The sequence below is a fragment of the Panulirus ornatus genome, chromosome 23 (genome assembly GCF_036320965.1).
Source record: "Panulirus ornatus isolate Po-2019 chromosome 23, ASM3632096v1, whole genome shotgun sequence".
Lineage (NCBI taxonomy): Eukaryota > Metazoa > Arthropoda > Malacostraca > Decapoda > Palinuridae > Panulirus > Panulirus ornatus.
In genome coordinates this window covers 5226252-5238717 of record NC_092246.1, presented here as the reverse complement: position 1 = coordinate 5238717, position 12466 = coordinate 5226252, and the positions used below count along the sequence as shown (strand labels likewise).

The 12466-nt window shown below is 41.9% G+C and overlaps 1 protein-coding gene across 1 annotated transcript; it reads left to right on the top strand.

Annotated features, from left to right (window-relative positions):
• The first annotated feature begins 1650 nt into the window (after positions 1–1650).
• LOC139756659 (lactosylceramide 4-alpha-galactosyltransferase-like) lies at positions 1651–11769 on the top strand. Its single transcript, XM_071676318.1, has 8 exons — positions 1651–2201; positions 5229–5438; positions 5958–6079; positions 6692–6787; positions 7950–8146; positions 9610–9836; positions 10108–10314; positions 10595–11769. Exons 3-8 carry the CDS (start codon positions 6075–6077, stop codon positions 10745–10747), a joined length of 885 nt encoding a protein of 294 aa, XP_071532419.1. The 5' UTR covers positions 1651–2201; positions 5229–5438; positions 5958–6074; the 3' UTR covers positions 10748–11769.
• Positions 11770–12466: the final 697 nt, after the last annotated feature.

Below are 12466 nucleotides of genomic sequence, written 5' to 3'. Positions count from 1 at the left end.
GCCCCAATAGAGATGTGTATAACAGAATACATGAACTGTTATTATTGTAAAAACTGGAGGTTTTGAAACATTAAGAAACTAGTGAGTACTGAGAGGTCTATGTAGGAACATAAAACATAGTCTGTCCATATGTATGACATTGTTCAAGGTGGCTGGAAGATAACATTTGATTTAATTATCATAATGCAATTTAAGCTGTGTTTATCAAGTTAAGTATCTTACGTGATGAATATACCCAGTAAGAACATAGCACAGACGGAGAGTTGATGAAGCCTCTGTACATCATAAATGAGTTTGAAGGTTGAAGGTGAATGTAGGTTAAAGTAATGGCAAATATACAAGGAAGTGCAAGTGTGGTGCATTAGAATTATGTCTAAGTGTGTCGAGTAAGGTCATGTACTGGGGAGTACAGAAATTACTTTATCAGTATCCTGTCGTCGACCATCGTCATCTTAACAACCATATTCCCTAGTTCAGTATCTTAACCTCATTATCTTAGCGATTAATAAATTCAAATAATTTCTCTCTATGGAAATGATAATGTCAACTATTTAGGACAATTTGTGACCGTTGACATTCATGTATTACAAATATTTTCCAAAATTCAGAGTACTATACTTAAAACTAACAATAATGTCCCAAGCAGTTTAATGACCTATTGTTGAACAGAAACCAGGTTATTTGATCATCTCCAGGAAGCCTTATATAACCCAGGGTAGCCACAACAGCTCTCAGAAACCTTAATGTGTTAACCCACTTTGTAATTAGACCAAGCGAAGACCAAGTCTGATATTGATGGAATAACTTATCACCTCAGATGATATTGCGTGGGAGGTTGGCGCGAGTTGGTGAAACCATATATTATCCTCACGCAGCTCATTTCTAAGCCATCCTCCATCTCCCTCACCCATACCACTTCTTCTTTATCTAGGGTCAACACCTCGCCTCTTGTCCATACAGAGCAAAATGGATTTGATGAATATGGTAGAACATCAACATAAAAGAAAGCAAGGAAGAGTAATTCCCGATAAAGGAATGAAGACAAGAATAAGAAAAGTCAAGGGTAAAGAACAGAGGATGAGGCAAGAACGTAAAGAGATGGACGGAGGGGAGAAGAGACTTTAAGAAAGAAAAAATATTGTCTGATAGAAACTTTGCTCACAAACTTCTCTTTCAAGATCAAACTTATCAAACTTCTCTCAAGATCAAACTTATCGACGTTCTATGGAAACTCCGAATATGCTAATTTAAGGCCAACTTTCTTTACGATGTGATTTCTTTGAAATATGAACCAGATTATGTTTAATCCTTGTTTATATACTTAGAAATATACAGCCTTACGACCATAACAACCATCAGTTTTATTAGAAATATATATCCAATAGAAGTAACTTAATAGACAATCAATACGTCAAAAAGAAAGGTTTCTTTTTCCATGCTATATATCATAGCAGGACTATATACCATAGCCAAAGTGTATGAGGTTATCACCTCCCCTTTCCCGAACTACTTTTGCGCCGCCTGGCGTGTAGCAGGGGACCTAACGACCCTTGATAGTTGCCAAGCAACATTTTGTATTGCCTCCTGTGGTTGTAGGTCGGGCTAAAGCGATTGTGGGAATGATAATTCTCACAAGGTGTCCAGTGTTTTGACATTTCACATTTGCAGTGCACGACGGTGACGTTCACTGTAAAACGCTTGAATGCAAGTGTAGCAGTGAGATGTGTCGGGGTAATTGCGTGGACGATGTAGCAGTGAGGCAGTGAGATGTATAGTACAGCACTCAGATAGACAAGTGTAACAGTGAAATGAAGAACTGTAAAATTGACACGTATTGTGTAGTAGTGACATAAACAGCGTACCAGTGAGATGGACAGTGTAGCAGTGAAATGAACAGCGTACTTGTGATATGAACAGTGTAGCAGTGAGACAAACAGTGTAGTGGCGAGATGTACAGTGTAATAACGTGACGAACAGCTCAACTATGACTTGAGCAGCGGAACAGTGAGAAGAACAGTGTACTGGTGTTGATGAACCATGGAATAACAATATGAACAGTGTAACAGTGAAATCAGCGTACCAGTTCAACTTAAAAGCACCGCAGCAGCAAAATGAGAATATCACAACAGTGTCAGTCAGAAATGAGGCAACAGTGAGATGAACAGTGCATCAGTGAAACGTCTGAAAGCTTTCGTGTACAGGTGAATCACAGTGAAATTCTTTTGTTCATTTTTCTGTCGTTGACAACACCGTGAGGCGTGAGTGTGGACTGAACCCTACGTTAGGCAGTTGAACAATTGATTTACCTGCTGTAAATTCGACAGTTTAGGGGTAATCAACGCCCCCAAGGTAGGCAGTTTAACACTTTAAATCACCAGCGAAAACTACCAACTCCCTGTCTCTCGCTCACACACACACACACACACACACACACACACACACACACAACACGAAAGGGAACTATACAAGACTTTGAATGATCTTTACGTTAACTTTCCCCTCCTCCTCCTCCTCCTCCTCCTCCCTCCCTCCCTCACTCACTCACTCGCGTTTGCCAACCATTGCCGAAGTTAGTTCTTGGCCAAGTGGCTGACGACCGGAGGTGGCCAGCACCAGCAGCAGCGACCCTCCTCCCCCATCTAAACCTGGCCAGGAGCACAGTGTACAGGTCACCAGCGCCTCAGAATGTACGTCATCTTCCACCTCACCAACACACACACACACACACACACACACCACACACACACACACACACAGGGGTACTTCACAAGGCTGGGAGTGATCAATGTGTTAACTTTCCTCCCCCAGGCGTTTGCCAACCGTTCCAGAAGTTAGGTCTTCGTCAAGTGGCTCAGGGCCTGTCCGGGGGTGAGGTGCCCCTCCACACACACACACACGCACACACACACACACACACACACACACCTTATCAAGAGGACCCTGGAAGTCACTGGCACCTGAGGTCCACTCTTTGACAATGTCCTCAGGAACTGGATGAACAGCCTCGTTCCTTCCCTTTTCCCCTCCCTCACACTCGACCCCCACCTTCCAGCCACCCGCACCTTCGCCAGAAGTCAGTGGCGCCTGGGATCCACTTTGCACGCCTACCTTGACGCGGAACCAATTTTCTGGTTGTGTTTCACCAGCTGCCAACTGACTGACAGGCCTTGTATCCACCTTCTCATAAGTCATATGACAGTGGGAGTGTCATTATGATCATCATCATAATTATCATTACTAATGTTATTGCTATTCTAATCATTATTATTATCATCATCATTATTATCATTATTATTATTATTATTATTATTATTATTATTATTATTATTATCATTGTGAGTAGTAGTAGTAGCAGTAGTTGTAGTAGTAGTAGTAGTAGCAATACTAGTAGTGTTTTCATTATCATCATTATCATTATTATCACTGTTATCATTATCATTATCATTATTATCATTTTCATCATTAATATCATTATCTCGTCACCAGCTGACTGACACATACCATTTTATAACACCAGGATGGAATACACACCATAGAAATATAGAATATTCAAGTATGTAAATGAGATAATTCGTTCGTCTGTTCCTGGCCCACCTGACACACGAAAGTAAGAAAACATTTATGGGAAAAAAAATGAGAAATATCGTCTTATCTGATAAGATGATAATTTACAGGCATGAGGCTGCAGAAAAGTCTCCTTAAAGACTGATGACTTGTTTTGACGTCTTCCCTAACGATGCTAATTACTGGAGAACTGAAGGTCGTATGACGATTCGGAATATTCACAAAGATGATTGCGGGAAAAAAAAGATTAGAAAATATCCCTTATGACCCCGAAGATCCAAAAGGTCTTATGACCCTGAAATTCCAAAAGGTCTTATAACCCTGAAGGTTCAAAAGGCCTTATTCAAAAGGCCTTAAAACCCTGAAGTTCCAAAAGGCCTTATAACCCTGAAGTTCCAAAAGGCCTTATAACCCTGAAGTTCCAAAAAGTCTTATAACCCTGAAGTTCCAAAAGGCCTTATAACCCTGAGGTTCCAAAAGGTCTTATAACCCTGAACTTCCAAAAGGCCTTATCAAAATACTCAAGGGAAAAAAGTTGACGGAAAGAAACTTTTAAAGGATTTCCATACTTCCCCTGTGGTTTTATTGGCAGGTGTGGCAGCGGCTGGAACAGATGGTTCCATCACTCCAGCACTGACTCCTCTGTTTGGACGTGTATTTCCAATTTCGCTCTGAGCGTTTGATTCAAGCGTCATATAAAGTCGAGTGTTCTCAAGTCACGTTGAAGGACAGTGTTACCCTCCAGTGTGATGGAGTGAGTGAGGGCTCTTCAATATCTATCAAATTTCTTTCCGTGGAGAAACGTGAATGACCAGCATTATCATTTTTTCTCCCTTCTTTTTTTAGTACAATGGTTAGGGTTGCGACCCAGTACCCGGGTTCGATTCCTGGAAATGGCAGAGGCTGTGTAAATATGTGTATACGTAAGGTTAAGATATATATATATATATATATATATATATATATATATATATATATATGTGTGTGTGTGTGTGTGTGTGTGTGTGTGTGTGTGTGTGTGTGTGTTTAAGTAACAAGGCAACGCGAGTGGCAAAACTCTCTCCTGTAATACACAACATAGTATTCACAGACACACACACACACACACACACACACACACACACACACACACAGTAATCAGCATTACTGAGTTTCCTTTGGGCTTTATGAAATTCACGAACCAACATTTCTTCTTTTTTCGGGAAGCTGGAAAAGCAAAATTCCCCAACTCGCACACTAACCCTTTACATTTACTCCTGCTGGCCAACATTCCACTAGTTTTTGTTTAGTTAATTTTGGGTAACTAGTCTATCCATCACCTCTACCTTCTAGGTCTCTGGAACATGAAATCTAACTCAGTTAGTGACCAAGACAATTATAATGGAAACGTTTTCAAGGGAGACGAATAATGTTGTCCATGAATATACGACCAACTGTCACTTGTGGAACCTCAGGGCCAGGGTTCGAAGTTACAGAATGTTGCCTTTGAATTGTGTTGAATCATCTGTCATGGTCCTCAACATCTTCACACCATCTGACAGACACAAGTACTTCCTTATCAAACTTTCTGACCATGGCTTTTCCTCTTCTGTATATTCCCTCACGCGCAGTGTCCTTGTTGACGCTTTCAGGTGCTTAATTACTCGTTATATTCCTCTATTCAGCAGGAGTGGTGGAGTAGCGAGTAGCGCCGTGTGCCCTCACCATCCTGCCCTCCTTCTCCCACACCATGGTGAGAAGTAGGAGATTTCGCTCAACGCGGGTTTCCTTATGTTTGATCTTGGGCACCATCCTCGTCTTTCTCCTCATCCCGACCCCATCCGAGCGCCTCCTGCTAGGCAACAGAGACTACGCTGGTGCCCGTCCATTAACATGTGAGATTATTGTGGACTTGTGTTATAGAATTCCTTAAACATCTTTCCCTCTCTTTTTTGCTATAACACTATGTTATGAGCTCAGAACCCCTTTGGGATTTTCAAGAAACATATAAGATATCGTAAATAATCATGTTTAAGGTTTAAGAAACATATAGAATATCGTAAGTAATCATGTTTAAGGTTTAAGAAACATATAGAATATCGTAAGTCGTATCGTAATCATGTTTAAGGTCAAATTACTCATTGCCCTTCAATTTAAAACGGTCAATTTTTTCCATGGAAAATAAATTTCAGGGTTGAGCATATGGTTAAGCAACTCCATCACTCAGTTACTTATGAACTGGTGTAAATGATCATTGTTGTGATAACATTATCCTTAAGTCCGATGATTTATTCATTCTAATACATCTTTTGACGTGTGTGTGTGTGTGTGTGTGTGTGTGTGTGTGTGTGTGTGTGTGTGTGTGTGTGTGTGTATCTACTATTCATAACGTATATAAATTATATCTACCCCAGGGTCGGTGTCTGGCCTCTTTGCATACATGGAAGGAGACGCCGTGGTGGAGAAGGTTCCTGTGTCCTCCACATACACCAGTCAAGGACCTGCGCTCATCCCTGCCTCTCCTCCTACTGATGAGGTAATGCACGAACACACACACACACACACACACACACACACACACACACACACACACACACACACACACACGTCATCATCTTAGGAAATGAAAGATGTTTTGATTATATTTTCAGGGAAATGGAAGACGTTTTGATTATATTTTCCGGGTCGAATTAAGTACTAGATTGTCAGTCTTCATTGGCATTGTCCTCGTCACTATTACCCTCATTTTCCTCGTCATTATCATCACTATCACCTCTAATCATTACCACTAATAGGACCATCAAGTTTATAATGATATATAGTGATGAGAATTGAGCTTGCTCTTATATAATGTGTTGCTATATCATAATGAGACATGGTAATGTACCATCACTACACACTGAAAGAAAATGGAGAGTCGATATTGATCAAATGGTACGTGGAAAAGCATCGTTACAATTGATAAAAGCATTACTATGTTTAGTCCAATTATTTTGAATGTATAGACTACCCATGTCAACAATAGCATCAAACATCACACACACACACACACACACACACACATACACACACACACACACACACACACACACACACACACACACACACACACACCACATCAAGTAACTAGAGTCTCTTGGTGTTGCAGAGATACAACACCCAGGTTCAAAAACAAGAACGTATTCCTGGTGGAGACCTCCTGCAGCAGACGTCCTGCCCACCGTGCCTGGTGCTCTGTGGAGAGGTAAGCTACCATGCCCCATAACCCCATCCTCCCTCAACGCCACCTGTCATTCACTATACGCGAGTAAAGCGTTAGGTCCATCCGTTGTCACTCGGCGTAGCAAGAGGACTGGTGTCAATAGGGCTTCTGTGGCGTAACTTCATCCGTCACTAATGGAGTGTTTTGCAGAGTACTTGGTTCATATGGGTTCACACACACTTACCCACATGCAATCTGAAGTCTGATACAGAGTGTTTTCCCCTCAATGACTGCTCATAACATAGGCAGTCTCGGTTCTCACCGTGGATAGCTACAGTGTGACACATACACTCTCAGTTCTACGACACAGGAACTGCTATAACAAGATCAATAAACTCTCTCTCTCTCTCTCTCTCTCTCTCTCTCTCTCTCTCTCTCTCTCTCTCTCTCTCTCTCTCTCTCCCTCTTGGAGCATAATCTCTTACGTGGTTCTGAAAAGTGAATTTATCTACTAATCAAAAGAAAGGTCCACTTTTCTATGTATCATTAACAACTTAAGGACGATTTTCCTGTGACACTAAACTACTTTAAGGTGTGTGATGGACTGGCAATTATATACAACTTCTTTCCTTACAACAATCAAGAAGTTCCTCTGTTTCTTGGTACACTTTTGGCCTTTGATTGCGAGAGTACGGCCTCTGAACACAACTGTAACATGACCTTTTAGCACGACGAGTGTTGCCTTTGAGAACGAAGGCACAACCCTTGGGAATGAGATGGCCTAACCTTTGACCTGACCCGTTAAGGTCTGGCCAAGGACCACATCATCGTACCCAAGGGATGTCTTGTCGTACTCAAAAAGTCGTACAGTCGTACTCAAAAGATGAATAACTGATATTCACCTCTAGCGTTTGAGTTTATAGTTGTAATAAGGTCACCAGTGTGTCCAGCATTATGAAATCAGGGGCAATATCCTTTACTGCTTTGACCCACTGACCGAAGGTCATCGTCCTCCTCGGAAATGGGTCATAATGAGTGTATCTTTCTCTACCTGGGTTCGATAACTGATCAATCTCTCATGCTCCAATGGGAGTCAAACAAACCACTTTAGTGCATGACACATCCCGTTTCACAACCTATTCCTAATCATCCATGAGTGGAGTGAGGCACTGAACCCACATCATCATACGTTTTGTACCGTCAGCTGGGCGCGTCAGAACCCGAACTTGGACGTATGGTTCATCCTGACATCGCTATCGGCTGACATCTCTGATGGGATGTTGAAGACGCTGCTCAACAGTTACCCTAATCTTCACATCGCTGGGGTCAACTTGGACCAGATCTTCGAAGGAACACCACTGCAGAAGCTGTTCAATTCGAGGTTGTGGACGAGTAGAGAAAGTAAGCAATGTACATCTATCTATCTATCTGTTTATCCATCTATCCATCTATCTATCTCTCATATATGCATGTATCTGTGATTTTAGTATAAGATAATGTCATGTTGACTTTTTTAACTTTGTTTAGATTGAGTTTGCGTTCACGGTAAAGATTTGAATAGCTCTCAGGTTCTCAACCCATGAGGCAAGTTATTAACCCTAAGCTAGATTGACTCTCTACCCTAAGGCAAGTTGATTCGAACCCATAACGAAGATTGACTCCATCCATGGATGGCCCTCTTTTTAAGACGTACATCAACCAGAACTCTATGTCCCTCTGCAACCATGATGATAGTGGAGGTAATGCTATAGTGTATCATGGCTACAAATACCTACATTTACCGTCGAGTTTGCCTGCATCAGACGCCATCATCTCGTGTGCACCATCAAACAGACTAGTGTAACACAACACTGTTTATCTTGTCATGTTATCATCAGTATCTTCGTATTCACGTGCATGGGGCCGATTAACTGGATACGAGCACGCTCATTTCGAGGGAGACTGAAAATATTGTTGCACAACCAACGTTCACAACCCCAGTACTTGAAGAATGGGGAAAGATATAGACACCTCGAGGTCTAGTGATGATAACTTCTTATCTTATCTTGCGTCAACAGTGATAAACCTAGATATAAGGAAACCTCATCTTGTTTACTGTGGAATACTTTACGATATTTCTTTTCGGCCGGTCAGTTGAATTATCAGAGCTGGGTGACATGGGTCGATTAATGGGTAAGATAAGTCTATAACACACACACATACACACACACATACACACACACACACACACACACACACCACACCACACACACACACCACCACCACCACACCACCACACCACACACATACCACCACCACCACACCACCACACCACACACACACCACCACTACCACCACCACACCACACCACACACACACACACACCACCACTACCACCACCACACCACACCACACACATTCACACACACAAGCAAAGTATCGACTTTTCTCTCGCCTAATGACACAGAAACCCTAGAACAAGTGTTTAGTGAGCTAGGAACATTAGAAGGTTCAAACACTTCCCTCATCCGGCCTCGGTAAACAACCCTAAAATTTAACTAGTGGTTATGAGGAATTAGTCTGTGTTGTAACGATACATTAGAACAAACGGCTTAAGCCTATGTGACCCCCATCATTGGTTCTCTCATACGACTGGTGGAGAGGATCTTGTGATTATATGGTGATACAAAATACCAATCTGAATGATGATGAACGAGGGATTAGATCATGATTAATCATGAGATCCTCAGTGGCAAGAGTGCCACAAGATCTGTCAGGTAACATTATGTATCTTAGTCTGAGCAAAGTGTTATGTGTCCTGTGTATATAGACTTAGGTAGCATTATGTATCCTGGTGCTGAGCATCGTGTGTCATGTGTGTACAGCCTGGCCTGTGGAGCTGCTGAGTGACATGCTGAGGGTCTTGCTCCTATGGCACTGGGGTGGCTTCTACAGTGACAACGACGTGGTCTCCACCAGGCCCATGGACCTGTCCGGCAACATGGTGGGCTTCGAGAGTAATGATGGGATGGTAGGTAGTGCCTTCCTCAGCTTCACAGACCATCACCAGGTCTTGTGGAGGCTCATGGAAGACATGGAACTCAACTTCCAGGTATGTGACAATGGCCACACTAGGTCTCATGACTTCCTCCAACTCCATCTGGCAAGCTTTTATTCTTATAAGATTTGAAATACGTACATTTGTTTATAAATTATCTATCCGTCTCATGCATAACGAATGCCAGAGCTTACCTACCGTTGCCAAAATACATATATTTGTTTATAAATCATTTATCCTTCTCATGCATAACGAAAGACAGAGCTTACCATCCATTGCCAATATTTCCAAGGATTGTTTTTGTAACTTTTGATCGCTTCGACAGCCACAGAAGTGGGGATGCATTGGACCCAAGGCCATAACTAGGGTTATGGAGAAGGTGTGCCAAGTCTTGCAACTTAGACACCTGGTGGAACACACGCCCCTCTCCTGCCACAACATCACTCTTTTCCCCGTCAACTACTTCTATCCAATTCACTATCACAGATCTGATGTCTATTTGGAGGAGGGAAACGGAAGGAATTTTGCAGAGGTTGGTGTGTATATCTTATTGTGTGGGTGTGTGTGTGTGTGTGTGTGTGTGTGTGTGTGTGTGTGTGTGTGTGTGTGTGTGTAGTGTAGTGTTAGAATGCTTAGATATTACTACAAGAACCCTTAATATGGGTCATCAGACAAGTGAGAGAGAGAGAGAGAGAGAGAGAGAGAGAGAGAGAGAGAGAGAGAGAGAGAGAGAGAGAGAGAGAGAGAGAATATAACTAACGCTGCACCAGGCCAAACTTGTTTATTAACGACATCGAATTTCTCTCCCACAGGAATTCCAATCGTCCTACTTGCTACACTTCTGGAACAAGTTAACCAAGAAGCAACATGTGTCTGTAGGCAGTGATAGCATCTACGAGGTGGCTGCCAGGTCATTCTGCCCTCTAACCTTCCTAAGGGTCACCTTAAACTCAAGTAATTTTTAAATCAGTCAAGGTTTTCTCTTCACGACTCCGGCTGGGGGTAACAGGTGTATGAGGGGGTACCTTATCCACTTGTCCCTAAGGGGTAGGAGGTATAAGTTCAACCAATTCTCAGGAGCTTCATGTTAGACCTTCCCATAGTCATGTACCGTCACAGATGATGGATGGAAACCATGTGATATGAAACACGAGTGGCTCTGGATGATGTGGTCATTCATGTGTGTCTTATGTTCTTTATGAGTAAAAGAAATAGATAAGTACTGTTCATGGTTCTGGCATAGAGACAGCTTCATAGATAAGCATGATGAGAATTATTCAATGTCTTTCTCTATGGAGAACTAATCTCATTAAAGAACAGAGAGGCAAGTAGGAAAAAAAAGTACAGGAAAAAGTAAGTTGAAAAATATGGTTGGTGAAGTATGTCAGAGCCAGGAGCAAGGTATTTGGGTTACCTCATTCACTGATTCATACCATTAACAACCTCGCTGACATTATCGTTTGATATGCTTGTGGAACACGTAAATATTTTGGATACCATCTGCACACACACACACACACACACACACACACACACACACACACACACACACACACTGTTAGGGATAAGTCTATAGAGACAGGAAAGATGGAAAAGCTTGAGTTAATGGAATAGACCCACGTTGTGTAAAAGAGTGTGAAGCGGAGAAAAATGAAATGGGAAGCCGACTTTCTGAGGTCATGTATTATGTTCAGATGGAGGCATTAGTGATGCAGTAGTATGCAAAAAATGGGAGGCAAAGTCTCTGTGTTCATAATCCATTAACGGTCCATGATGGAGTGTGTGTAAAGGGAGGAACAGAACAGGCCAATGAACCACTCACTCCCAAGTGTTGTTACATCACCCAGTCACTCTGTACAAACACAACAACAACAAAAAAAGGATATTTGTTTCTCTTTGATATTTGTCTTCCTGTGTTATGCATGTATAATTTGGATAACGCGAGGATGAGGAGACTAGTTTCTCTCTCTCTCTCTCTCTCTCTCTCTCTCTCTCTCTCTCTCTCTCTCTCTCTCTCTCTCTCTCTCTCTCTCTCTCTCCTCTATCCATGAAGCACTGCAAGGAATATACAGATTCTGGTGACGAAGGAGTATTCACCATGAAATGAATATTTACAGAATTTTTGCAGAATATTTTGCCGGGGTTTTAGTGATAAGACCGTAATATACGTTGGAGGTTTTATGCGCGCCAGAAAGGCAACTTTGACGTTCCTGTCAAATAGATTCGCATTATCTTCCCACACACCTTAAACTCTAAGATCTTTACGAGAGATTTTATGCTTTGCTTCATGTATCTTACACATCCCAGCCGCCACCTCGCTCTCATTCCTCCTCACACCTGCTGGGAAAGAGGTTTAAGGTAAAGACAAACAAATGGTCCATCTTGAAGGTGTATTTCTTGTCTTTGCTTCCCTAGAGTTCTGTATTCTGGTATGACCTAAAATGATTAACAACACCCAAGATTCATTAAGAAGTAAAATAACAAGGCAATTGTGCATAATACATATATAACCACAGGAAAATGAAACATGATAAATTCCCAAGTGCACTTTCGTGTAATGATTACATCATCAGGGGAGATACAAGAATGAGACAGAAGACGTAACAACAGTCAATTGATATACAAGGAAGAGACGTAGCTAAGACGCAGTTGGTAAACAAACGTTACCGGATGGTGGTTTTCGG